At 51.9% G+C, this 26,112-nt stretch overlaps 11 protein-coding genes across 12 annotated transcripts; 7 read left to right on the top strand and 4 right to left on the bottom strand.

Moving 5' to 3' along the window:
* Positions 1–372: 372 nt before the first annotated feature.
* Positions 373–3,251, top strand: LDX57_003772 (putative C6 transcription factor QutA; the record flags this gene model as incomplete). Its single annotated transcript, XM_046085427.1, has 2 exons — positions 373–2,999; positions 3,050–3,251. The coding sequence occupies 2 exons, from the start codon at positions 373–375 to the stop codon at positions 3,249–3,251; spliced, it is 2,829 nt and encodes a 942-aa protein (XP_045941390.1).
* Positions 3,252–3,546: 295 nt separating this feature from the next.
* Positions 3,547–4,011, bottom strand: QUTE1 (type II 3-dehydroquinate dehydratase; the record flags this gene model as incomplete). The annotated part of the gene is made up of 1 exon (XM_046085426.1): positions 3,547–4,011. One exon carries the CDS (start codon positions 4,009–4,011, stop codon positions 3,547–3,549), a length of 465 nt encoding a protein of 154 aa, XP_045941389.1.
* A 1,081-nt stretch (positions 4,012–5,092) lies between these two features.
* LDX57_003770 (inositol monophosphatase family protein) lies at positions 5,093–6,598 on the top strand. The gene is made up of 6 exons (XM_046085425.1): positions 5,093–5,402; positions 5,453–5,504; positions 5,555–5,643; positions 5,706–6,144; positions 6,210–6,341; positions 6,393–6,598. The coding sequence occupies exons 1-6, from the start codon at positions 5,228–5,230 to the stop codon at positions 6,499–6,501; spliced, it is 996 nt and encodes a 331-aa protein (XP_045941388.1). The 5' UTR covers positions 5,093–5,227; the 3' UTR covers positions 6,502–6,598.
* Positions 6,599–6,623: 25 nt separating this feature from the next.
* On the bottom strand, positions 6,624–7,902 carry LDX57_003769 (shikimate dehydrogenase family protein). The gene has a single exon (XM_046085424.1). It carries the CDS (start codon positions 7,808–7,810, stop codon positions 6,695–6,697), a length of 1,116 nt encoding a protein of 371 aa, XP_045941387.1. The 5' UTR covers positions 7,811–7,902; the 3' UTR covers positions 6,624–6,694.
* Positions 7,903–7,965: 63 nt separating this feature from the next.
* LDX57_003768 (sugar porter family MFS transporter) lies at positions 7,966–11,132 on the top strand (the record flags this gene model as incomplete). The annotated part of the gene is made up of 3 exons (XM_046085423.1): positions 7,966–9,894; positions 9,972–10,685; positions 10,746–11,132. The coding sequence occupies exons 1-3, from the start codon at positions 9,358–9,360 to the stop codon at positions 11,130–11,132; spliced, it is 1,638 nt and encodes a 545-aa protein (XP_045941386.1). The 5' UTR covers positions 7,966–9,357.
* Positions 11,133–11,388: 256 nt separating this feature from the next.
* Positions 11,389–12,583, top strand: LDX57_003767 (Gfo/Idh/MocA family protein; the record flags this gene model as incomplete). The annotated part of the gene is made up of 1 exon (XM_046085422.1): positions 11,389–12,583. The coding sequence occupies one exon, from the start codon at positions 11,389–11,391 to the stop codon at positions 12,493–12,495; it is 1,107 nt and encodes a 368-aa protein (XP_045941385.1). The 3' UTR covers positions 12,496–12,583.
* A 592-nt stretch (positions 12,584–13,175) lies between these two features.
* On the top strand, positions 13,176–14,306 carry LDX57_003766 (sugar phosphate isomerase/epimerase family protein; the record flags this gene model as incomplete). The annotated part of the gene is made up of 1 exon (XM_046085421.1): positions 13,176–14,306. One exon carries the CDS (start codon positions 13,176–13,178, stop codon positions 14,304–14,306), a length of 1,131 nt encoding a protein of 376 aa, XP_045941384.1.
* Positions 14,307–15,317: 1,011 nt separating this feature from the next.
* Positions 15,318–17,802, bottom strand: LDX57_003765 (Zn(II)2Cys6 transcription factor). Of its 2 annotated transcripts, XM_046085419.1 has the most exons (3): positions 16,426–17,802; positions 15,611–16,373; positions 15,318–15,561 (listed from the first exon to the last, which is right to left on the bottom strand). In XM_046085419.1, exons 1-3 carry the CDS (start codon positions 17,673–17,675, stop codon positions 15,499–15,501), a joined length of 2,076 nt encoding a protein of 691 aa, XP_045941382.1. In that variant the 5' UTR covers positions 17,676–17,802; the 3' UTR covers positions 15,318–15,498. The 2 variants fall into 2 exon arrangements, with proteins under 2 accessions (XP_045941382.1, XP_045941383.1); XM_046085420.1 differs by having other exon boundaries at positions 15,318–16,373.
* Positions 17,803–18,425: 623 nt separating this feature from the next.
* Positions 18,426–19,358, bottom strand: LDX57_003764 (dihydrodipicolinate synthase family protein; the record flags this gene model as incomplete). The annotated part of the gene is made up of 1 exon (XM_046085418.1): positions 18,426–19,358. The coding sequence occupies one exon, from the start codon at positions 19,356–19,358 to the stop codon at positions 18,426–18,428; it is 933 nt and encodes a 310-aa protein (XP_045941381.1).
* A 533-nt stretch (positions 19,359–19,891) lies between these two features.
* LDX57_003763 (putative MFS transporter) lies at positions 19,892–21,714 on the top strand (the record flags this gene model as incomplete). Its single annotated transcript, XM_046085417.1, has 7 exons — positions 19,892–20,014; positions 20,081–20,086; positions 20,142–20,205; positions 20,255–20,353; positions 20,403–20,556; positions 20,606–20,783; positions 20,839–21,714. The coding sequence occupies 7 exons, from the start codon at positions 19,892–19,894 to the stop codon at positions 21,712–21,714; spliced, it is 1,500 nt and encodes a 499-aa protein (XP_045941380.1).
* A 1,686-nt stretch (positions 21,715–23,400) lies between these two features.
* Positions 23,401–23,811, top strand: LDX57_003762 (uncharacterized protein; the record flags this gene model as incomplete). The annotated part of the gene is made up of 1 exon (XM_046085416.1): positions 23,401–23,811. The coding sequence occupies one exon, from the start codon at positions 23,401–23,403 to the stop codon at positions 23,809–23,811; it is 411 nt and encodes a 136-aa protein (XP_045941379.1).
* Positions 23,812–26,112: the final 2,301 nt, after the last annotated feature.

Raw genomic sequence — 26,112 nt, 5'->3', positions numbered from 1 at the left:
AGCTATAGGGCCCCCCTTCCCCAACTCTCCAGGCTTTTGCTCATTTTTCCTTTCTCCGCTTTTGCTCCCTCCGTCGCCTAACTACTCTTCCCTCCTCCCCTGTCACTCATCTCTCTCCGATCGTCCCTGTCAAACAATATCTGCTCGCATTGGATCACGCTATCTCCATTCATCTGATCGCTAGAGACTCGGATTATCTATTCCACCCTCTAATTTCTTCCCTCGTGCCTCTCGCCTCGTGAGGTGGGGGCGAACTCCCCAGGCGATTGTGCTCACATACTCCCGCCGCCGGCAAAGGATTCATCTCCGATTGCAGCGTCAGACGATGAACATGCGTCCAGAACAATCTAGTGGCCCGTTGTATGAACGATCATGAGCAACGACACGCGCCAAGCCTCTGGAGGCACCAGCAAAGCTAAACGACGATTGATCGATGCGGACGAAGATGGCAGGCAGAATTCGACCGCCGACGACTTCGCCTCCAACCCCAAACGGCAGCGTGTCTCCCGAGCTTGCGACAGTTGTCGATCGAAGAAGGACAAATGCGATGGCGTCCAACCGGTGTGCTCGACCTGCGCATCGCTATGCAGACCCTGCACCTACAAAGCCAATCCCAAGAAGAGGGGACTCCCAACCGGATACATTCGCACTCTCGAACTATTATGGGGTCTCGTTTTTTGCAAAATACAGGGCAGCGAGGAGGTGGTGCGCGCCCTGTTGAGGGCCGCAAATATACCTAGCCATTTGGCGACTATGGGCAAGGAAGCGGAAGGGTCCGATACGCTGCTGTCGTCGTGGAAGAACAGTATTGTGTTGAAGGAAATCGAGAGGTTGCTGGTGTCGCTGGAACAACCCGAGGATGAGCAAGATAAAGGAAGCCGACCGCCGGGGGACAACGATTCTCCTGCGGACGCCGAGGGAAGCAGCGTGCTGTCTGCGGATGCTCTCGAGTGGCAGATCCCCGAAGGACTCGCAATAGAGAGAGAGAGTTCTGGGCTATCCCCAATCAAAACACCATCGGCTGTTTCAGCCATGAGAACCCACGTAACTCGCATTACTCGGGATTCAACAACCCAAACCTCTTCCCCCAGTGTCGAGGACATCCCCAATATCTCCTTTGGGCGTACACTGCCACATTCCCTCGACTACCGTTCCGGTAGGGAGCTTCTTTCACACCATACCCCCCAACTCCCCTCCAATGCGTGGCCTCTACTTGATATTTACTTCTCCTATACGCAATGTTGGTTCCCCATACTTGAGAAGCACGACATACTTCGGACGGCCTTCCGCCATTCCGAAAATGACATACCCGTATCCCCATCTGCTGCCGGGTCTGGGGATCACGCGGCTCTGTGGTCGGTTCTTACTCTCGCATCCATTCAGGAGGCGTCAATTTCTGCCACGCGTCAACTTCCACAGGCCACCAGCGACCGTCCCGATCCTAACCTATTCTATGCCACCGCCAAGAGCTTTATCCCGGGAGAAAATGGTGTACATGAGATTGGACACGCTCAGGCGTTACTCATTTTGTCTCTTGCGAAGCTTGGCCAGCAGGACTGGACAGCGGCGTGGATACTTGTGGGACAGGCTGTACGCATCTCCCAATGCTTGGGCCTGGATCGTGTACCTGTTCCGGGGAAGGATGTTGGGGATAGTAGAGCGGCGGCGCGTTCCAAGCACGTGTTTCTGGGTTGCTTCGTGTTGGAGACTCTAGTTGCCACGCAGACCGGACAAGTGCCGTCGCTGCGCAAGAGCGACTTGACAAAAGTCGGTCCAATAAATGAAGATGGGCTAGAGGAATGGCACCCCTGGGAGGATCAGACTGGTTTGCGCCCGGTCGAAACGTCTCGTGGCTCCTTCCATCGGGGTCCCCTCCATGCGCTAAGTACATTCAATCGGCTTATATCGTTAATGTGTATCCTCAACGACACGTGTTGCATACAACAGTCTCCAACCAGTGTTATCTCCCATCTGGAATCGTCCGAGCGCCAATTGCAACTTTGGGTCTCGGCTTTGCCCAAAAGCTACCGGGTTGATTTACAGAGGAACTCCGAGCGGCCGGCATCGCCACACATCTTCGGACTTGAAATGATGTATGAGGGTGTTGTCTCACATCTGAGTCTTCAGCTAGCACTGCATGGAGGCGACGGCAATATCCAGACGTCATACAGAAAGCGTGCCACCGATAGTTCGCAGAGAATACTCATGCTGCTCCAGGCGTACATGGAAAGCTACAGTCTTTCGGCAACATGCCCCACCTTTGGAATGCTATTGACATCTGGCGTTCTTCAGACGAGCGACAGGGGCAATTCAGCCCTCGCTTTCGATCTCGAGCCTGGTCTCAAGCACAAACTGCGTTCGTTTGCGTCTCACCTCGCGACTGTATGGGCCGCAGAGGGCGGGACAGAGACGGAATATCGACCCATGGAAAAGTCTCCAAGTGCCAGCATGCCGATAATGGCGCCGACGTCGCATCCCCAGGGAGCATTGCCTGTTATCGATCCTACTGCACAGAGTACTCCCCCTCAACCATTGCCCGCCACGGCAAGTACCGCTCGCCGGGCAAGTCTCATCGATGACGCGCGTGTTGCTATGCCAGGGTCAGAGCCGTTCCTTCCAAACCAATGGATGAGGACGCCATCCAATGTGGAGGATAGCGCTGCTCTGTCCTTGCCGACTCCAACCCCTTCTCTGAGCATCAACCGAGCGACCGAATCGTCCCACCCCGCGCCCCCTTTCAAAGACACTGAAGCACATAGACACCGTGCCTCTATCTCCTCTTCCACAAGACCAACACTTAACGGGACAAGTATGATGTCCGAATTAACGTCCCCTTTCCCTCCCGCCCCGCCTCAATACCCTCCGGCATACAGCGAGCCCAATCTCAATATGGGTTCTTTCGTCGACGTTGACGGATACGGAACTCTACGACGACCGCGAATTGCACCTGATCTTGATGCCTTGTTCGATGAGCTGGCATCGCTGGATGGCACTGAAAAGTGAGTTATTTAGCCCTCTTGTCAACGGTTCCAATACTTACCGTGTGCAGAACCGACAATCTCCCCGAGTTCATGCAGAACCTAGGGTTCGTGCCCGACGCGGGAGTTCCTGAGCTTTACTCGTATTCCAACCAAGTAGAGCCATTTATGCTGGCACAAAATCAGCCACCAATACCAGGCACCGACCCTACAGGGCACTTGCGACGAGAATCGCAGTCTATGAACGAGGTGCAATCGAATGCGAAGAGATGAGCATGACTAGAATCTCGAAAATGTCGATCTCCATGGCCAATGGCTACACCATGACTGTGAGGACGAGGAAGGGAGCAATCAAGGCTCTTCAAAATCAATTGGGCTTTCATATATGACCAGCCCGACACGACTTTCTTCTGTTGTACATATTGTCACGTATATAATTTCGGACATGTCAAACTACAAGGACGGATAGACACGATGTAAAAGACATTCAATATATACCAAGAAGCCAATCAGTCTATGTAAATACACATGAATCACCTTTTCCTCCCATTCTCAGATCGAGAGCCGCTTACAAGGCCGCCTTCTCCTCCCTCCCCTTGAAGTTCAGTGCCACATGCTCCACCGCCACCTTATACCCGGCCACTCCCAACCCCACGATAATCCCCGCCGCCTTATCACTGAAATAGCTATGATGCCTCCACGGCTCGCGCGCATGCACATTACTCACATGTACCTCGATGAACGGGATCTCGACGCTGAGCAGCGCATCGCGAATCGCCACCGAGGTGTGTGTGAACGCGCCGGGGTTGATGACGATCCCGTCGACGTTGCCCCGGGCTTCTTGGATGCGGTCGATGATCGCGCCTTCGTGGTTCGATTGGAATGCGCTGAGCGTGGCGCCGAGCGCTGCGGCTTGTGCTGTGGCGGATGTTTCGACGTCCTTGAGGGTTGTGCTGCCGTAGACGTGTGGTTCGCGGGTGCCCAGGAGGTTGAGGTTCGGGCCGTTGATTAGGAGGATGGATTTGGCGGGCATTTTGGTTTTGGTGGGAGGTTGGTAGTGAGGGAGAGAGGTATAGACCGGTTTGGTGACTGCGGATATAGATAGGTAGGTAGGTATGAGGGAGTATAGATCTGCGGTGCGTCTAGTAGCAGTAGGAGTAGTTTGTATGTATGTAATGTACTACGGAAGTATCTAGGAGATGGGCAACGCGGGGCCTAAATGTCATCATAAACTCTACGACGCTTACAAGCATCGGCACCATTATTGGGTAGGAATCGGTTATTGCCTACCGAATTATGAGACATGAGGATTGTTGCGCCTGCTGGTTATGCGGAGAAGCGTTTCAATAACTTCTTTCTCGCTTTGTTCTCCCGGTACTCCATTCCTGGTAGTTAGTTAGGGTCGGCTGGGTAAGCAGAGTTCCGCGTTGCGTTGTGGGTCGGGTTGAATGCTCTGCCGATGTAGCATTGCTTGCATCTTGATCCTCCTATTATAAATGCTGTAGAGAAGCGAAAGAATTTTGTGCAGACGGTGATGTCGTGGGGACAGGTTCTATTGTATATCTGCTTTTAAGATAGTTTAATTGAGTTGCATTGGATTTGGTGCCATCCATACTTCGTAGGTCTGCCGTTGTAGATGTATGAGCCCTAATCCCCGCGGTCGATGTAGTAGATCAGGACTACAACGCCATTGCCAACAACCACTCGCACCGTTTCTATTCATCATCAAGATGAAGTCACGACACGAAACTGACAACTAACGGCCAAGTCTAGCTGGACCCGTCCAACCCGTAGATCTACAGCCTACGCAATCCGGGGTCCTCAGCTGCTCAATTTGCCACTCAGCCAACATCTTATGTCTTCAATGCTTCGTTATTGTCCAAAAAAGAAGAGATTGGCTAGGATTCTATTGGAAAGTTCATACTATTGAACGGAAATCAACAGTCTAACCCCGAAAGCACACCGCAGACACCGCGATATGAATACAGAACGGCGTCCACGTGAGGGTGGAGATCTAACTCCATCGGTTACTCGCGGGGGCCGTTGGGTCTCCGCCGTCGGAGAGATAAGTTCTGTCGGCTGCGAACTCACATCTTCCCTTCATCATCTTCCTATCCACGTCACCTTTAGAACCACACGTTCGATACCCCAAGATTATAGATCCTATATACGTCGAGATAGACTGCGCATAGTACCTACCGGCTAATACTTAGACTTGCGACGACATCGCAACCCCGCACACCGCCATCATGACGACCAATTTTAGCCAGGAGCAACTAGACGAGATCTATGCCTTCGCGATTGATCTGGGGCGCAAAGCCGGTAACCTTTTGATGGAAAGTGTCGAGAAGCGCATCGGAGGCGGTGATCAATCCGTCGAGGAAAAGGACAGTGCCGTGGATATTGTGACTCAGACAGACGAAGGTATGCGGTGCTCTTGCGATTTAACAGAACATATCTAACCTGCTCGACAGATGTGGAAGTATACATCAGGAAGGCTCTTGAGCAGAAATACCCCTCTCACAAGTAAGTTCTTTCGTCTCGACCTTTCTAGACACCGTTAATCCACGCCTCAGATTCCTCGGCGAAGAAACATACGCCAAAGGTCAATCGCGCGAATACCTTATCGATGAACACCCAACATGGTGTATTGACCCATTAGACGGTACCTGCGCTCAATCTCGGCCCTGCGCAAACCCTCACACAAGTATACTAAACCAAATCCAGGAACCGTCAACTTCACCCACATCTTCCCCATGTTCTGCGTCTCGATCGGCTTCATCGTCAACCACCTCCCCGTCATCGGCGTCATCTACGCCCCCTTCCAAGACCAACTGTTCTCTTCCTGCCTAAACCGCGGCGCATGGCTGAACGAGAAACGCCGCCTCCCACTCATCCGCAACCCCTCCATCCCGCCGCTCCCCGCCACCGCGCCCAGCAAGTGCATTCTCTCCTGCGAGTGGGGCAAAGACCGCCGCGACATCCCCGATGGCAATCTGCACCGCAAGATCGAGAGTTTCGTGAATCTGGCGGCTGAGTTGGGCAGTCGAGACGGGAAGGGCGGTATGGTGCATGGTGTGCGGAGTCTGGGCAGCGCGACGCTGGATCTGGCGTATGTGGCTATGGGGTCGTTTGATATTTGGTGGGAGGGTGGGTGTTGGGAATGGTTTGTTATCCTTTGTTCCTCACTGACTTTGTATTTGATGGAGACGGTGCTGACTTGTATTGCAGGGACGTTGCAGCCGGCATTGCCATCTTGCTGGAAGCTGGGGGGTTAGTGACGACTGCTAATCCGCCAGAGGACCCGGAGGCGGCGCCGATTGAGGACGTTCGTCTGGGGAGTCGGTTGTATCTGGCTATTCGGTATGTGTTTGATTCATTAAAAGCAGGGAACGGATATGCTGACATAGATAGACCGGCCGGGCCGTCACAGACAGAAACGGGACGAGAGTCCCAGGAGAGAACGGTCAGGGAGGTGTGGAAGCGCGTACGACAGCTCGAGTACTCTCGGCCTGGGGCTTGAGCGGCACTACGAACAATTGCAATATATACGTGATCAACAACATACTCGCATGTGCATGTAATCAGATAGAAATAAACTTATATACAGAGATCCGATTCTCTAACACAGACTATACAACTATGCTCCAGGGTATGCTCTATACAAGAATCATGAACATGAAAACGTAGACACCGCCAACATCACATCAAACCAATTAGAGATTCGACTTCGACGCAGCCCGCTCGGCAATCGACTTGGCCACCAGATCCTTCACCTTCTCCACCACCCCAGGCACCTTGACGACATCCTGTCCCGTCCAGAGCCTAGCCTGCTCCAGACCCTGCCAGATCAGTGCCTCGGAGCCCAGGATAACCTTCCATCCAGACGAGGAAGCCAACTGCGCAATCTCGGTCCACGGTGACGGATGGTAACACATCTCCAGGATCACACCCTTGGGCTTCTTCTCCTCTCCTCCCTCGGCCGTCTGCGCCTCCGTCTCCGTCTCCTCACCCAGGAAGGCCTGCAGGACCTCGCGCGCGCGGATCTCCTCCGGCGTCTTGGGCGGGTAGTTCGGGATACCCGAGACAATCGCGGCGGGGGCCTCCAGGGTCGCGGCGACCGCGGGATCCGTGACGTGGATCAACGGCGGCAGGGAGGCATCGGCGTTGACGTTCCGCTGAGCATCCTCAGCCAGGATGGCATTAACCTCCGCAGTGTCGCGATTCACGACATAGATCTTGCTCGCGCCGAGCCATTTCCGCAACACGTAGATAGCAGACCGGGCGGTACCGCCACCGCCAACAATCAGGGCCGGTTTACCACGGAACAGCTCCTCGACAGGGTTCGTAGACGGCGAGTTCTGCAGCAGAGCTTCACGGATACCGATGCAGTCGGTGTTGGTACCGACGTAGGACGTTTCTCCCGAGACGGGGTCCTTGCGCAGGAAGATGGTGTTGCAGGCGCCGGCCTGCTTGGCGTCTTCGGTCAGGTCGTCGAGATGGGGCATGATGTTGACCTTCCAGGGCATGGTGACCGAGGAGCCGACGAATTTGGGGTTGGCGCGGATGCTGGCCAGGAAGGTCGGGATGGGTGGGGACCGCGTGTACGGCGGGGGGTAGGTTGCTGAGGTGCCGGTGACGCTGGAGAGGGGGATCTGGGTCCAGTTGAGGCCGAGGGCCGTGTAGACGGTCTGGTGTAGAGGTGGGGAGAGCGAATTGAGTAGGGGGTGGCCGTATAGGTAGGCGACACCGTCGAGGTGGTCGGGGATGGTGATGGGTTCCTCAGGGGGGGGTTGCATGGTGGTTGCGGTGATTTCTTGTGGAGCAGCCATGGTGGATGGTTTGGCGAGGAATTGATGAGGAGGATTAGGAGGGAGAGGAGAAACGGGATTCAGAGGACAAAAGGATCGAGAGAAGGAATCGAAGAGGAGGAAGTCTGGAATTAAAATAAAATCAAATCAAATCAGGCAAACCGCCAGTATAGAAGGGCTGACTAAGGCGGAGAAACATTCTGTCCCGTGATGGATACGTTTAGCCTTCTCCCCTCTTTCTTTCTTCTTTCTTCTTCTCCTTCTACTTTCCCTCCCCCATCCTGTTCATGATTTCATCACTGCATAACATCCAATCCACATCGCATAATGCTAAATACCCCCCCTCCATCTCTCCCGAGATCGCAGTCTCCATAGTCCATCATTCTCTTCATCTCGGCTGAACTGTGGGTTCCCATTTCTCGGCCACTCGGCCTGACCACTGACGACCAGAAAATGTCGGCTTAGTTCCGTCGTCTCGGCTGCGGTGGATGCTTGGCTTCGGCACCGACCATAGTTGATCATCCTTCCATGACCATTTAACCGTAAAGGATTTTAGCGTCCGCCGAGATCAAAGTGCCGGGGAGAACCCTTTTCCCGAGTCTTTTTAGATCCCAAGGTTTGGCCTAAATTCGCCTATCGCGTGTTCCTCATGCGCACAATCGCCCCCGTGGGGAAATTGTCGCCTCCCTGCTAGATATCTCCGGCGAAGCCCTTTCCCCAGCCACCGATGACATCCAATATGGATTGATTGGACCAGAGAATGCGAAATGATCGTGGGGAACCTTCCCAAAATCCAACATGTTTAGCACCGCGCACCGCTGGACACCACCGGGGCGACCAGACCGCGCTGGAACACACTAAAACCCACGACCTGGAGTTTTTCCTCCTCTAGCTTCCCCACAAATGCTCGCCAATCCTACCCATCTCAGTCCCCCACTCACCGAGAGAATGAGCGGGATCGGAGCGAGGCCAACACATGGGCCGCGCAGAGATTTCTTGGGTCTGTTTGGCTGTCAGTGACTGTGAGTCAGTCTTCGATTGGTGCGGCCAGGAGAGTTTTTCGACAAGGTCCCGTGGCCGGTCAGACCTGGAGAAGGAGACGAGCGAAAGCCAAGGATGACCTTCCCCTGCACGAAAACTTTCTTTTCATCCTTCGCCTCTGAAGATTCTCTGGGCATTTGTAGTTATTTGTTTTCCCGCCTTGGTCTTTTCTCGTCTTCCAATCCTCGTCTTTCTGTCTGATATCCCTTCTTCCATCTCCTTGAATCATTTCTCCGCATCTCGGTCTCGCTTTGGACACCCCGGATTTTCGAATCCCTGGGTTTCTGCTTATTCCGGCGTAGTGCAAGCAGCAAGACCCAATATTTAAAACCCCAGCTGTCTTTTGACCCCGGCATCGTCCTTTTGCTTTTCTCTCTCACCTTCCTCCTCTCCTGTTAGGCCTTGTTTATTCTTAGGCCAGGATCCTGGCTTGTCTCGTTGCCGCAACACTCAATTTTCTCTCATAACTTCGAGCGTACAAGCACGTCCAGTGTTCGTTACCCCTTAACAAGGGCGGACACACCAACATGTCTATCCTGTCCCTTGTGGAGGATAGGCCAACTCCGAAGGAGGTCTACAACTGGAAGATCTATCTTCTGGCGGCAGTAGCCTCCTGCACGTCTTGTATGATCGGATATGACAGTGCTTTCATCGGTACTACCATTTCCTTGCAGTCCTTTAAAGATGAATTCGACTGGGAGTCCATGTCGGAAGCGTCCCAGAACCTAGTGAGCGCCAACATTGTGTCGCTGTACCAGGCGGGAGCCTTCTTCGGGGCCTTCTTCGCCTACCCCATCGGTCATTTCTGGGGTAGAAGGTGGGGTTTGATGGTGTCTGGTCTGATTTTCACTCTGGGGGCGGGTCTGATGCTGGGAGCCAACGGCGACCGGGGACTCGGATTGATCTATGGGGGTCGCGTGCTGGCCGGTCTGGGGGTGGGTGCCGGCTCCAATATTACGCCAATCTACATCTCGGAGCTGTCTCCGCCGGCCATTCGCGGTCGATTGGTCGGAGTCTACGAGCTGGGATGGCAAATCGGCGGTTTAGTCGGTTTTTGGATCTGCGTAAGTTTGTCCTCCATCTGGCAAGAAATCCGGGGTTACACTACGAACGTGGCTAATATTTTACTTTTGCGGGTTAGTATGGTGTGGATGAGACCCTTCCGCAGAGCCACAAGCAGTGGATCATTCCGTTTGCTGTGCAGCTGATCCCCTCGGGGCTTCTACTCATCGGTGCTCTGCTGATCAAGGAATCCCCGCGTTGGCTGTTCTTCCGGGGCCGTCGTGAGGAGGCTATCAAGAACCTCTGCTGGATCCGCCAGCTTCCTGAAGACCACATCTACATGATGGAGGAGATTGGTGCTATTGACCAGTCTCTGGAACACCAGCGGTCGACCATCGGACTCGGCTTTTGGAAGCCATTCAAGGCGGCCTGGACCAACAAGAAGATCCTCTACCGTCTTTTCCTGGGCAGCATGTTGTTCCTGTGGCAGAACGGCTCCGGAATCAACGCTATCAATTACTACAGCCCCACGGTATTCAAGAGTATTGGTCTCCGGGGATCCAACACCAGCTTGTTCACCACGGGTATCTTCGGCGTAGTCAAGACGGTGACCACCTTCGTTTGGCTGCTCTGGTTGATCGATCGCGTTGGTCGCCGAATGCTTCTGCTGATCGGTGCTGCGGGTGGCTCGGTCTGCCTCTGGATCGTAGGCGCGTACATCAAGATTGCGAAGCCGGGGGAGAATGACAACCAGCAGATGGATGGCGGCGGTATCATGGCGATGTTCTTCTTCTATCTGTGGACGGTCTTCTACACTCCTTCGTGGAACGGTACTCCGTGGGTGATCAACTCGGTAAGCCCAGAATTGCAAACGATGACTGCGAGATGCATGTTTCGCTAACCAACGATGCAGGAAATGTTCGACCCCAACGTGCGATCCCTAGCGCAGGCCTGTGCCGCCGGATCGAACTGGCTGTGGAACTTCTTGATCTCCCGGTTCACTCCGCAGATGTTTGCCAAAATGGATTATGGAGTGTACTTCTTCTTCGCGTCTTTGATGATTCTGTCCATCATCTTTGTGTATCTGCTGATCCCCGAGACGAAGGGTATCCCGCTCGAAAGCATGGATGCTTTGTTCGAGGAGAAGCCCATCTGGCACGCTCACGGACGGGTTCTGGCACAGATCCGCGAAGACGAGGAACGGTTCCGACGGGACCTGGAGGAGTCTGGCTTCACGAAGCGAGACACGGAACAGGTGGAAGAGGCGGATGTGTCGGTGGAGTCGAAGGTGTATGGATGATTTTTCTTGTGTCTGTTTATAATGTGTGGGATAGGGGTGATAGTCGCAATGCGAGTTTCGTGTATAGTCGTTGACTTTGCCCCGGAATCGTGTAAACCCATAGCCGACTTGACTCATTTCATGGCGATCCCCCCACAAGTCCCGAGAAAGACAGGGGAGGCGGTAAAAATCTCTACCTCGGCCGTATATCATCTGGCTCGTCCGCTCTTTTCTCTGTTCATTCCCTCAATCCACTCGTAAGTGCAAAGTAAGAAACATGCCACAACTCAACATCATCATCGTCGGTGCCGGTCTCATCGGCCCCCGTCACGCACAATCCGTGCTCAACAACCCATCCACCCATCTAGTCGGGCTCATCGACCCTGTTCCCTCAGCATCTAGTGTCGCCCAGTCGCTCGGAACAAGCTACTACCCGACCATCGAGGCCTGTCTGCAAGCGACGTCCACCACGCCTGCGTCGGCCCCCAATGCGGCCATCATCTGCACTCCCAACCACACGCACGTGGACGTCGCGCGCCAACTTCTAGAGCAAAACATCCACATTCTCCTCGAGAAGCCGGTCAGCCACGACCTCGCTAGCGGTGCCTCGCTGCTTCGATTCGCGCGCCAACCCGGCACCTCCCACCTGAAGATCCTCGCGGGTCACCACCGCCGCTTCAACCCCTACATCGCCGCCACCAAAGCCATCATCGACTCCGGGTCCCTAGGCCAAATCATCGCTGTCAATGGCCTCTGGACGCTCTTCAAACCAGACGACTACTTCGCCGACGGAGGTGCCTGGCGCCGCGATGTCTCCACCGGCGGCGTCCTAGCCATCAACCTGGTTCACGACATCGACTGTCTGCATTACCTCTTCGGACCCGTGGTTCGGATTCACGCCGAGAAGACGCCCCCTCAGCGCGCAAACCCACCACATACCGCTGACGAAGGCGCCGCTTTGACGCTGCGGTTCGCCAACGGAGTGGTCGGCACGTTCCTTGTCTGCGATGCCACGCCGTCCCCGCATAGCTTCGAGGCCGGGACGGGCGAGAACCCCACCATCCCAAGGGTAGGGGGCGACTTCTATCGCATCTTCGGGTCCGAGGCGTCGTTGAGCGTGCCGGATATGGCGCGGTGGAGTTACGACGGGCGGGCGTCGAAGAGCTGGAACGAGGAGTTGGTGGCCAAGAAACTGGATGTGGCGGATGAGGAGACCAAGCCGTTTGATCTGCAGTTACAGCATTTTGTCGACGTCGTGGAACGTGGCGTCGAGCCGAGATGTTCGTTGGAGGAAGGGCTGAGAGCGTTGGTGGTTGTGCAGGCGGCCAAGAGGGCGTTGGAGACGGGCGAGACGGTGGATGTGAATGTTAACCTTCTGGACTAGGTTGAATGAGGGTGTATAATACAATGGATATTGCTGAAATAATATGAATTGAATCGAGAGAAAATTGCCAAGGCAAAACACGCAAAAGGAGAAGTTTTTGGTGATATCTTATAACCTGAAGATTTCTTTCCCCCCTGGGCGGGTAAACGCTTCATGTCTCGGATCAGCCCACATTGGTGGGTGCTGCAAGGGGGCAAAGCACTTTGCCGCCCGACGAAGGCAGCCCTAACTTATTAACTCAGCGTGACGCGCGGATGAACGTTGCTCAGCGTCTGGGGTAAGCATTCAGGATTTGATGTGTCCAGAATTGCCAGGCACCGGGGATTAGCAAGCAGATGAAAGATAACTATTGAACTAATAAATTAATTATCTCATAAATAGCAAATTGATCGGAAGTCGATGCATCACATCCTTCCTCTTTTTCTCAAACGCCAAGCACCGCCTCCTTCTGCTCAAAGTTTGCTCGTATTCCATCTGACGACTCCTTTTTCTCGTCGGTCTTTCTAGATATCATATTTCTTTCCTTCTTCTTTCTTACCGTCCTTATTCTTCGTGTTGGCCGTTAGATCATCAGATCAGATCCGATCGGTCGAGTGCATTGCATAGCCGCTGTATCCTGATATCATCTCGCAGCCACCCGCTTCATATACATCCTGTACGTACTTAAGTACATCTTCAAAATGCCCAACCGACTCGGCATCGCCTCCATGTCCCTGGGACGACCAGGCATCCATGATCTCCCCAACAAACTCCATCAGGCCTCGCAGCACGGCTACTCCGGCATCGAGCTCTTCTTCGATGACCTGGAGCATCTCGCGCGCACCTCGCACGCCGGCGACGTCCTCGCCGCTGCCCACCACGTGCACTCGCTCTGCCTCTCCCTCAACCTCTCCATCATCTGTCTCCAGCCGTTCGGCTTCTACGAGGGTCTTCTCGACCGGACAGAACACGAGCGTCTCGTCACCGAAAAACTCCCCCTCTGGTTCACCATCGCTCACGCCCTCCACACCGACCTCATCCAGATCCCCTCCAACTTCCTCCCTAACGACCCCGTCACCGGTGCTCCCCGCACCACAGGGGACATGAGCGTCATCGTCTCGGACATGCAACGCGTCGCAGACCTCGGTCTTCAACAAACCCCGGTGATCCGATTCGTCTACGAAGCCCTCGCATGGGGCAACCACATCGACACATGGGAAGCCGCCTACGAGGTCGTCGAACGGACGAATCGGTCCAACGTCGGCATCTGTCTCGACACATTCAACCTGGCGGGTCGCGTCTACGCCGACCCATCCTGCCCGACGGGCAAGACTGCCAACGCAGACGCCGAGCTCGCGACCTCGTTAGCCCGGTTGCGCGAACGGGTCGACGTGTCTAAGATCTTCTACCTGCAGGTCGTCGACGGAGAGCGCCTCTCGGCCCCTCTAAACAAGTCCCACGAATGGCACGTCGACTCGCAGCCGTGTCGAATGAGTTGGTCTCGGAATGCGAGACTGTTCGCTTTCGAGGAAGACCGCGGCGGGTATCTCCCTGTGTTGGAGACCGCGAAGGCGTTCTTTGACACCGGCTTTGAGGGCTGGGTTTCGTTGGAACTGTTTAGTCGGACTTTGGCAGATCCGGACCCTGCTACGCCGATGAAGCATGCGCAGAGGGGGTATGAGTCATGGAGGAAGTTGGTGGGCGCGTTGGGGTTGAAGACGGCTGCGAGTGCCTTGGTGGATGGCAGTGATGGGGATTCGGTCTCGGGGAAGAGTGAGGGTAGTGAAGGGAGTGAGGGGAGCGAGGGGTTGGTGGTGCAGCATCGGCTGTAGTTGGGATGGGATTCGAGTATCGAGTATTTCGGGTTTATATATGGCATTGGAGTGGAGGATTGTATTTCTTGTATGGGTTATCCGGATTGGATGTGGACTGTGCATCTACTAGCAGGCATTTAATTGAATTTGGTATGAACGAATACAGACTGATTATGTAAGATAATTCATGAGGACTGATTATCGAGCATTATAGTTTCATCGATTCACGCCCTGCATCTTGGATGTGTATAATCGTAATAATCGTAATGATGATTATACTCGAATATCAGCTCCCTGTTGGGGATTTTCCCGAGTCATCAACGGCCAGAAGACCGCGACAGGGCTAAATGAAGCCCCAAATACACCTTTCCAGTGTCATACTCTTATGTACAACCCATGAAACCGACCACCTGTAGTCCTCACGTCAAAGATAAAGCAGCAATGTAGATTTATTGCCTGCTTTTCGACTTCAAACGCAGATTCATATACCGGGTCCGCTTAGTGCCCTACTGCAGAGTTGCTCTAGTGTCGATCGATATATATGTGTCCCTAAGCAGACTAAAATTTCTAAAACGAAGGAGTATGATTATAGTTTGTTTTAATATTAGCAGTGTTTAGCTACTACTCTTCATAAGGCATTTGTCTGTAAAAAGTGCTTTAACGTCTAGAGTTAAACTCCTCTCTCTACACAATCCTCTATCCTTTCTTTCCAGGGGGTACTGGGGACATGTCAAGCACAGGTTGTATGTACAATGATCTATATAACCTCCATACCAGTCCAGAAGACCAACTTGAGCTACAGTTTAGGCCTAGCGCCGGCTTTAATGTGAGCCTGTACCTCCGCATGGACTCGATCCAGGAGAAAGGGGTCCTACAGCACAAGGTACAGGGTGCGAATGACAGTGGCCTCAGAGGACCGGCTAGTGGGTGCGTATATCTAAGCAGCGCGTGGAAAGTAAAAGGCAGGTCGGTCAACGGGGTATAGGCCATGCTTATGAAACGAAAGCAGAGATAACCAAAGAAAAGAGAGTGGCGAGTGCCGGTGCAGCAAAGCAAAGCAGCGGTGGGGGAAGGCTGCCAGGAGATAGAGGGGGGTGGAGTAGAGAGGGTGGACAGAGACAGACAGAGCCTACCCGGGGATCATTTAAGCATTGAAGCCTGTAGTCTCAACGAGCGCCCTGAACTGAAGCGAGCTGAGGCCCAATCAATACTATGGAAGTGCGGGAAAACATGTTGGAGAAACGGAATTAGGGTCAGGTAATGGAAAGAAAGCCTTTGCAAACGGTTAGCTTCTAGAGTGAAGGCCCGGTCCAGAGACTTACCGACGAGTCAAGCGTCTGCCAATCGCTAAACAGAAAACTGTCCAACATGCTCGGCATTAATCCGTCCTGCAAAATAGCTTCGGGGCCAGCGCTGAGCATATCCGAATCCTGCATAAACGAAATGCCGAAATCTGTGTTGGCGCTGGCTTCACCACCCTGGAGACAAGTACTCCCTTGGCATACATTCCGCGTTCGGCACCTTTGAGCTTCAGACCTCAGCTCGTCGAGTATAACGCTGTAGCGCTGATTTTGAGATAAACCAGTGGACGCTTGCCTGAGATGTCCACGACATTTCTCTGCGAGGTCAAAAATCTGGTCATAAACTTCGCAGGAGGATCGTGTGCCCGTGGTGCGTTGAATCTCCCAAACGTACACCACTGCCAATGCGCAGAAGATCACATAGTGGGTCCACCAAAAGGAATGAAACAACGTCGTATCTCCCGCCATTCTGTTAACGAGTTCTAAACTAGCCTTGGTAGCGGATATACATTCATTGACATTCTCAGAGGCCGCTTCGCTCATCAGGAAAGGTCGGTTCGCGTGAATCAGGGCATGGGAGTAGGCAAGTTGCAGCGCAACGGCTTGACGCCGGAAACTGGGCACCAGTGTCGAGGGTTTGACAGTACCCAGATGGGGTGGCAAACCGGCACGCCATTCGTGTAATTCGCATCCGAGCCGATTGGCAGCTGCTAGGCGATCTTGGTTGGATAGGTCGTTGACCGAGTACACTTCTCGTGATATCTTTCCGATAATACGCGCTATTCTACGGCTCAATTAGCATGTTAAAACTGTGAAATTGACTGGGAAGTATGTACTTTGCATGGAAAATGAGGCCATCGATGTGGCAATCGGCGTCATCAGAAGCCTTGGTTCCATCCGGGGTCATGTCCTCGTCATTGACTCCCTCCGGAAAGTCCTGATCGATGTCCTCGTCCTGGTATAGTCGAGGTCGTCCAAAAACAACACTTAAATACTTGTCGATGATGTATGCAGACCAGAATGTCCGTTTATAGCATTCTGAAGTGATATAGTTCTGTCGCCTGCTCGTGAAAGGGAAGTCACGCTTCTGATCCCGTCGCCTGTGCATGCCCAAGGAGAGGGTTATATGGAATACATTCCCGAATGTATACCAGCCTTTGTTCATGCGAGCTGTTTGGAGAAGATACAGAACCTGGATCAGGCGCGCCTGGGCCGACTCGAGGCGCGGAAATCCCACTTCCATGTCCACTAACTTCATTCCCGCACAGAACAGCCGATCGCTGTGTTGCATGATAAACGACTCGTCCTCCATATAGGCCTCCCTGCGTACCTTTTCGGAGCGCAGGGTTGCGATGGCCATGATCGTTAGGAGGATCGCTGTCCGAGAATTGCCTAGCAACTGACCAAGCGGCTTTCGTTCCTGCCGTTCCCTCAGGAACAACTCCATCCATCCCTCCACAGTCTGTCGATGGAATATGCGGTAGGTTACAACACATGATTCAAAATAGAACTCCTGCAACCCCCTTGCCTTCGGAGCATCCGGTATGAAGTTATCTGCTGCGTCATCGTCGACGCCAAACGGCCGATCTCCTGCCGACGTGAGAGGCTGGTTCCGCTCTGCATCGTTCGAGTCATAAGATGTCGAGTCATCCTTTTGCATCAGCAGCTTTTTCCATGCACGGTGTAAAAAGTTCAAGCCCGAAGTAGGGTCAACGTATTGGCCCTCGGCGTCTCGTTCCGGTGAGGCACGAGGATGAGGATTCTGCTGCCAAATACAGAGCTCATTTGTATGATCCCTTGTCACTTCTTGGTGGCGTTGATCGGTCGTAGCTGAAGGTGGTGGAGTCGGCGGCCGCCCTCGGCCATACTTGGCCTCATATGCGCAATTCACTTTTCTTCTAGCGCAATTACTGCATGGAAGAGTCCCATTGCATCGGATCTTCTTTCTCTTGCAAATGTCGCACGCTCGGCTGATCTTTGGGTCTTTTCGGCGATTCTCATCGTTTGGATCCTCGTTGGTGGCGGCTCGAGGGCGCTTGCCCGAGGAAGCCCTGGATAGCCCAGACGCCGGAGAATCAGTTGCCATGATTCTACATGACGGGACTTCAGAGGTGTACGGGGTAGAGTGCTTAGATTGATGATGAAGCAGGATGACCGCTGACTAGCTAAGGTCCCCTGTGGGTCACATGTGCACTAAAGTACATTGGGACTAGGCAGGGGCCAGCCCAGGGCCATTCTATTACTACACGTTGGTCTTGTGTTGGGTGAAGGAGGTATAAATTCTGCCAGTGTCAATATCGACCACAGCAGATAAATACAATAATGCCTTTGGATACTACTTATGCATACCAAATGTACGCAATTGCTCATGCCTCTGCTAATCTAATACCTATTTTCCACCCTATATCCCTGTCCCCTTTACTACCTCCGCCTACTCTCGCAACCTACGTGACTTATTCTACTTGCGCAATTAGAGTAGATAAAGTAGGCAGAAGGGAGAAGTAGTAGACGGTAGAAGATAAGGAGTAGATAGGCAAAGTAGAAAAAATATAACCCATATGTATGTAATACATATGGATAGTGATAGTGAGGTCAAATACAGGATAAGGTAAACTAGGTTAATAGGCCACATTCAGTGGCATCTGCGGTGAAGACCGTTGCGCCTCACGCTCTAAGCGAACCTCCACCGCCGCCCTACAACTCTTCAATCTGCATTCATCGACATGCATTGGCTTTTACACAGTCGAGCTCTTCAACAGCAAATAAGGTTATCAATTGCTTCTCTATGTACAATGATTTCAGGCAATTCATGAATCTTCAACCCAACTGGACGTTTTCACAGAACCACCTTACTAAGTGACGCGGCACTGATAGCGGCGTGGATCTCCTCCTCCGCACCGGACTCGAGAGGCAAAAGGGGCGGACGAACGGTGGCGTGGCTCAGAATTCCTCGAGCAACAAGGGCATGCTTAAGTGCCACTGTACCCTCCATGTGAGACCCCCGGTGATACACGCTCTTCGTGACAGGCAGCAGCTGATCATGGATAGCCCGCGCTTTTTTATAGTCTCGGGCCTTGCCAGCTTTGATGAGCTCGATTAGGGGCTCGGGCGCAATGTTGCCGTAACCGACCAAAAAGCCATCGACATCAAATGCGGTGTGTAGAAGATATTCGTCGTGGCAACTGAGGATCTGTAGGTCGGGCCGTTGGGCACGAATGACGGGGATTTCCGTATCCCACCGGCGCATGTTCCGCACGCCGTTCTTCATCGCGAAGCAGCCGGGCTGGGCGGCGATATCCAGCATAGTCTGCAGGTTGTATGTGGCTTTTGTATTATCCGGGTACTGGAAGAGAATCAACGGCAAACCGGAGACTTCGTAAACGCGGCGGTATCGATCTTGAGGAGCTCCGGGCTGGTATCCGAAGCGCAGCCAGCCGTGAGAAGGATAGAGCAGACCAGCGGACGCGCCAGCTTCTTTGGCACGCTTGGCCTCGAGAGCGGCAACTTCGGTGCCCTCGCCGGTAATCCCGGCTATAATGGGCACCTTGTTGTCGACTGACTTGACAAAAGCCTTAATGACAGACACTTGCTCGTCGATCGTGAGGAAGGTTCCCTCGCCGGCATGACCGAGAACCACGAGACCCTTCACACCGTCGATACTGCCGAGCCAGGATCCAAGGCGCTGAATGGCTTCGTAATCCACTGCTCCGTCTTTGGTAAAAGGGGTGACCGGAGCCGGGGTCAAACCGCGCATATCAAAACCGACCATTTTGACTTGTTGAAGTGAAGCTTGAGGAACTTGTTAATGAAGATTTTTTGCTGTGATGGTGACTTACATTTGGGCGGGAGGGTCTCTTTTTATGTCTTTTTACCAAAGGTGCAGTCAATCTGATCTATGAAGAGGCCTGGGGAATGTTGATCGGACTCCCGGATTCCTGAAAATGCGGACGATGCCCGTTTCGTTTATTTTCCGAGAGCCATATCGAAACACTCCGACTGGTTAATTCAATCCCTGGCTCTTACGCTACCCTATACAGGCTAATTACCTTACCCTAGATGACCCTTGGCTCCACTTTTTCTTCCTGGAACAAGGTCGGATTTCACGGAAAAGCGGCACGAGTCCGGGGCTGCCAAGACGTCGTCAACGCACTAATTTGCTTTGCATGCCAAGTGATCTTGCTATATCTACCCCATGGGGTTGCCAAGAGATGTCTATGAGGCCGGGAATCTACAAGGCCTCCCGTTACTCTGTCTTTGTTGTCTCCACGATTTTTTCATTCCAGAGCCCCTAGCTCCGTCAACATGTCCGACAAAGAAGCTGCGGTGATGCACCTGGAGAACCAGCCAGGCGTGGGGATATCTGCCGAAGATGCAGAGTTCCTGTCGAACTTCCCGGAAGAGGCGAAGAAGAAAGTAATTAGAAAGGTGAGAATGATTCTTACAATTCATGGGGTATGGAAGTTCACTGACAGACTATCTGTACGTACATAGGTCGACGTGCGTATACATCCCGAGCTCGATCCGTCAATGGGACGACTGAGTGGCATTCTAGATGAGACTTGTTCCCATGTTCATTCTGTTATATCTGGTGGCATACATCGATAAGACCAACATTGGTATGCCGAATTCGCAGCTCCATGCAATGCATTTTCTCACTTTCAGCAGGCAACGCCAAGATCGAGGGCCTTCTTCCGAGTCTGCACATGAGCGATATGCAGTATAACATCGCTTTGTCGATTTTCTTCATACCCTATGTGATTGCTGGTGGGTCGAGATTGTGTGGAGCCTCATCAGTATACTTACCGCACTGCAGAGGTACCGAGCAATATGTTGTTGAACCGACTCAAGAGACCGTCGCGATACCTGGGGTTTCTGATTTTCTGCTGGGGTGTGATCATGCTTTGCACCGGGTTTGTACAGAACTTTGCAGGTCTGGTGGTGATCCGCTTTCTATTGGGTCTCTTTGAGTAATTCTCCCCTGTATGACAATATGTCCCCAGACTGATAGGCGTCTAGAGCTGGCTTTTTACCAGGTGCTGTCCTGGTGATTTCGAAGTGGTATCTGCCAAATGAGACACAGACCCGGATCGCTATTCTCTATACATCTGCCGCTTCTGGCGGCGCTTTCTCTGGACTGTTAGCTTTTGCGATCGCCAAGATGGATGGTATAGCAGGCTACGATGGCTGGCGCTGGGTTTGTCTTACCTTTTTCTCAATCCAGTAGTTCCGACTACTGACATCCAGCTTAGATCTTTATCATCGAGGGCCTCGCTACAGTTTCAATGTCTGTCGCATGCTATTTACTCCTCTTAGACTCCCCATCTCTATCTTCCGGATGGCTCACCCCTGACGAGATCCGATATCTCGAGGTCCGCCAACTCGCCTCCAACAACCACAGCGGCCATAACCACTCGGGATTCGACAAGAAGCTCATCACCAGCGTTCTGGCAGACTGGAAAATTTACCTCCTCATCCTGGCCAACTGGTCCAACGCCGTCCCCAATTACGCTCTCAAGTTCAGCATGCCCGAAATCATCAAATCCATGGGCTACGAATCCGCCAACGCCCAGCTCCTGACCATCCCGCCTTACGCCGTCGGCGCCGCATCAGCCTTTGGCTTCTCCGTCTTCGCGGACCGTTATTCCTGGCGCATGCCTTTTATCCTGATCCCGCAGTGCGCACTGGTCGTCGCGTTCGGCATCTTATTCGCCAAGGCGGCCGACATCGACAATAACATCGCGCTCTGCTACTTCGGCATCTGTCTAGCCTGCTTCGGCATGTATCCTATCCTTCCCGGCGTCAACGCCTGGAATGTCTGCAACATCCCCAATCCGCACAAGCGCGCCGTGGCCATTGGGTACCTTATTTGTATGGGAAATGCCGGCGGCATAATTGGGAGTTACATTTACAGGGAGAAAGAAAAGCCGCGATATCCCACTGGGTATGGAACTTCGTTGGGATTCACGGTGGCTGGAATTCTGGCTGCCTGTGCGTTGGAATTCTGTCTTTGGAGTGCCAATAAGAGCAATGAGAGGTTGACGACGGAGGAGATCGAGGTAATGTATACGGAAGATCAACTTCGTGATATGGGCGAGAAGAGTCCTCTTTTCAAGTATACTCTATAGAGCTATTTACTATCCTTACATATGAATCAAATGACAGGAATGAATGTTTTGGGACGAGGAACAAGAAAGGGAAAAGGCATATGGGGTTCCTTTTTGGTCAACAGAGTGCATTCTAGATCAGATATCTTCCGGAGACTGGGTGGAAGTTGATTCGAACGTCCTTAATAGCCTCAGTTAGTTAGCGATAGAGTATATCTTCCCGTCTTACAAGCAGTGATGTACGTCCATATTATCATATTTAGCCTGTTTAGAATACTGCGATAGTGGGCATTTACTCCCATTCACCTATAAGGACTCTGTTCCTGAATGATATACCAAGGTCCGCATTTCAGGGAGTCCGCAAACCCCATAAACTGCCCCCAAGTCTCTTGAAATGTCAATATTACTACTGCAATGACATTATAGCAGAGCATTCTCAACAATCCCATGGACTCCACATAAACCTCATATGAACCATTCTAATTTGCTTTGATGTGTAACTAACTTCAATCTTCCTGTAAGGGAACTTCGATCCACTCGACATTTGGACTTCGCGGTCTTCATTCTTACTTTGCTCGAAGCTAAGCACCGCACTAAATAAGAACAGCCTTACTTAGCGTTGTTGTCGCCCGTGGGTCATAGGTGGCGTTCTACGGTTCGGCCTACTCCGTATATGATCGCCTGTCCATCCATGGCCTCCATGTCAATCTTTTAAGCTCTGTGGTGATTTTTCTCCTGACTATTTGCGCATAGCCAATTCTTCTTGCTCGTTTATTAGGAGTACCTGCGAGCGATACTTCAAACTAGCAATACCTTTATAGCATCGATGACTAAATGGGCATGCCCACCAATTCTTTCTAGAGAAAACCGTCCTCCTCCTTGCGCTGACTCTGAGGTTGGGGGCAAATTAGAAAGAATTGGGGAGTTGGGTTGAAAAGTACTCCGGTAAGAGAGGCCAAAGATTATGGATATCACTAAATAATCCGTCTAAAGTTTTATATGGTCCACTTTGCAAGTGGGTCGCTCTTCTCTAGCAAGAACTGGCCCCCAACAAGTGCAGGTCACGAAGTGTAGACAGCAGCAGATACAGGCAGCTGCTGGCAAAACGAGATGTCAGATGTAAAATGCAGGCATGGCAAACCACCGGCCTCAAAGATCCACCAGCAGAGTCAATTATCACGCATGAGTGAGGCACTTTCTTGATTCCACAGATTAGGCGGCATTAAACAGGGCACCAGTATCTTATGATCCCTGCTCTACTCATCCACTCACCGTAAGCTATCCCTTTCTTGCTTCCTACGGCTTTCCTACAGCAAAGGCTCTTGCACCACTGCCGGCCTTCTGTAGTAGTGCTCCTCGAGCTGGACTGTTAGTTCGAACTGCGGACAACCCTAGAGAAAGTAGCAAACGCTATCTGTCAGGGTGGCCACCGTTATTACGCCAATTTCGAGTGTCTCACTTCCCAGCTCTACTAGTGAAAGGGTCTACTGAATAACCTGTTAGTGGGTCTCTTTTCGAACTGGATCCGACCGACTCTAGTTATCAAATCTCAAGACGATGTCACGTCACCAACAATCTACTATGCACAGCCCGATTTGACAGTTTCTCTCTCTTGCTCTCTTGCTCTCCCCGCAATAATAATCTCCGAAGCACGCCTTGCTCATTTGTGTTGTTTTGCAGTTTGGTTCTCCTGTCTCTGCTAGCTCTATGCTGTTCATAAAGGTGTCGACGTTGACGTTAAGTTTATTCCCTGGATTTTCGTGGGCCCATTACTCTATCCAACCTTCGTCTACCGATGGCCTGCAGTTGATCGACGACCAGCGGCTGCCTGATCGGCGGTATGCCGCTGATTTCGACGATAGCGATGCCTTTACCCTCCCATCAGCCCTGGAGCTGGCCGAGGAGACGGACACAAACACTACGACTGGATTGGTTACAGAGGCCTTTGGGGGCGTTCCCCCTCGACTGTCCCAGTTTGCTTCGATCTTGACGGGTGCCTACACTGTCACGGCATCCGTCGCTGCCGCGATCTGGACCCGGTCTCATCAGAAAGACTGCAGCTACCACGCCGGCAATATCGACGGCTGGCGGTACGAGTACGACGAATCACGACTGTGAAGCCACAGCCCCGAAACAGATTGTTGAGGGTGCCATTCGCCATTACCTCAATACTGTCGAAGACAACAAGGCATGCGGTACCCAGTGCTTAACGCTAGACATCAATGCCGGCTACGTGAAATTGGGGAAAGAGGGGGTCTTTGACTCTTCGGCCTATTGTGGTCCGTCGCTGCATTGCGAGAGTTGTACGTCGGGGATGTGAACAGCTTTTGACTTTCACGACAGGAATGGGAGATAGGGGTTGGGATAGTACTACGCTCTTGATTTCGTTGTGTTTGAAGGGAAAGGGGATCTAGGTGCAACTGAGAAAATGTCATTCTGAGGATGAAGTTGGGACTTCTGAATAGGATGTTCGTATATTGTATTGTTTTTAAAATGAGTGTAAAACCTCCCTTTCCTTGTCTTTTTGTAAGGAAATTGGAAAGCTAGGATATTCTCAATCTCAGTATGAATGGATCAGCACCTTGGGTGGACTCCTGTGCTGGTAGGTTCACAGGCTTGTGGTTCTTGAAGGGTGACTTATTCGCTTTCGATCCCAGTGTCGATATAATTCTTCTTAATTCCATTTATTAATATAACCTGTTACAAAGCTTTGGTGCATGAACAACCATACGAGTGGTCCCATGACTACACCAAGCCCTAAGTCATCAACCCCTCGTTGACACCCTGGCTGGCTCTGATTCTCATCCACTTTTTCTTCCTGCTTGTCGGAGCATTAATGTCAGATAAATAGGACACTATTTGATGCAAAATTAACCTGGAAAGATAGGTCAGAGTTAACGGCAAGCCACATAATCATATGAAAGGCACTTGCTTCAAATTTAAAGACTAATTGAGTAACGAAAACACTGCCTTGATGTCCGTAGTCTTTGTCAAGTTTGATTAGTTTAAGCATTGCTGTCATTCCAAGCTGAAAACCTATGGCGTGAATGGTTACTTATGGGCACTGGGAAAGCATCAGCTGCTGGGTCGAGTTCATCTTGCGCAGGCGAAGATTCGTTTCTGTTTGGACTAGTCTCGATTTGGTCTCTTCTACGAAGAACTCAAGCAGAGAGGCAAAAACACCTGAGAAGAGGGACAAGGGATGAAATCTGTTGAGTGACAGGCGCAATACGGTTGCCTCATTCCACATGTGGGGACAAAAAATGTGGAGTAGTCTAGTTTTCTATTGTCATCAAGCCGATGCCAAATTCCAGGTGACAAATATTCACATCAAGCCGGTACGGGCATGTTCATGTGTCAAAGACATAGGGGCAGGAATAACTGCATTCAGAATATAGCAAGAGAACCACACTACCTACCCACAAATATAACGAAACATAGGCTCTTGGACACGAGCAAGATACATTTTCTCGTGTTCCTCAAAAAAATCAGAACCATCACTATCACACTCATGACGAGGAGCGTACACCCTTTGACCACGTACATTAACCATTTTTATTTCATGGGCTTCCTCGTCACATTGACATAGAAATCCATCTTCATCACAAACCAGGTGTGTTAGCCAAAACTCAGTCCTTCTTTGTGTCAGTTCCCTCTGTTTCCTCTTTAGTTCTGGCTTTCGCTTCTTTTGCCGCTTAAGCTCTTGCTCACGCATCTTATTCTGCTCATTCGATAGTCTTTTCTCTTCTATTTTGCATGGCCGTCTTAGGGCCTCGGCTGTTGGCCCTAAGTTTTCACGTGTGAGTTTGTACACCATGCGGTGTGTAATGTCTTTGAGAGTTTTTTGAATCATATCGCTGTCCTTATTTTCTGATGACGACGGCCCCGAGCACGCAAATGGACAAGCGATTGACAGCAGCTGGTTGTAATATGACCAAAAAAACCCCTTTTCGTCATTCCCGCTCTGCGGTATGTCGACATGTTGGCAGTACTCGAGGCGAAAAAGCTGAAGGGCCAGGGCTTCATGATCATAAAACATCGCGTTCTTGGGGGGGTAGCGTGGCAGATGCAGGCGTTTTTGAGCCTCTAGCCAGTTCCTTTTGCTTTGATCGAAGACAAGTCTGATACTCTTGACAGGCGGGCGATCTACTAGAAAGCTAATGAATCGGTTGAGCCTGTTCCAGAGTAACACCAGTTGACCGCGGTCTTGAGGATCTGGTGCACAGAGATGGATTCCTAAGTGGGTTTTCTGGAATGGGAAATGCTCAAACACCTGCTCAAAATTATCGCTGGCAGTTTGATAGAAGCCCCATCTAGCACGTATTTTGGGAACTTCAAGCTTGATCCAGAGCGAGGTCGGGTCCCGTGCTTTTATCCTTACTTTCACGTGGAAATCGCCATACAAGTGATATGATACCT

This window comes from Aspergillus melleus (genome assembly GCF_016097325.1).
Source record: "Aspergillus melleus strain CBS 546.65 chromosome Unknown contig2, whole genome shotgun sequence".
In the NCBI taxonomy this organism is placed as follows: domain Eukaryota; kingdom Fungi; phylum Ascomycota; class Eurotiomycetes; order Eurotiales; family Aspergillaceae; genus Aspergillus; species Aspergillus melleus.
Note: the sequence above shows the minus strand (reverse complement) of the source record. Positions and strands in the feature narration are given on the sequence as shown.

Bases quoted from the DNA above. Each gene is read 5' to 3' on its own strand.
- LDX57_003769 (XM_046085424.1), bottom strand. From the start codon at position 7,810: ATGGCTGCTCCACAAGAAATCACCGCAACCACCATGCAACCCCCCCCT.
- LDX57_003770 (XM_046085425.1), top strand. From the start codon at position 5,228: ATGACGACCAATTTTAGCCAGGAGCAACTAGACGAGATCTATGCCTTC. The intron at 5,403-5,452 runs GTATGCGGTGCT...CCTGCTCGACAG, and splicing joins TGTGACTCAGACAGACGAAG to ATGTGGAAGTATACATCAGG. The intron at 6,145-6,209 runs GTTTGTTATCCT...CTTGTATTGCAG, and splicing joins GAGGGTGGGTGTTGGGAATG to GGACGTTGCAGCCGGCATTG.
- LDX57_003765 (XM_046085419.1), bottom strand. From the start codon at position 17,675: ATGGCAACTGATTCTCCGGCGTCTGGGCTATCCAGGGCTTCCTCGGGC. The intron at 16,374-16,425 runs GTACATACTTCC...ATTGAGCCGTAG, and splicing joins GGCCTCATTTTCCATGCAAA to AATAGCGCGTATTATCGGAA. The intron at 15,562-15,610 runs GTAAGTCTCTGG...CCGTTTGCAAAG, and splicing joins GGCAGACGCTTGACTCGTCG to GCTTTCTTTCCATTACCTGA.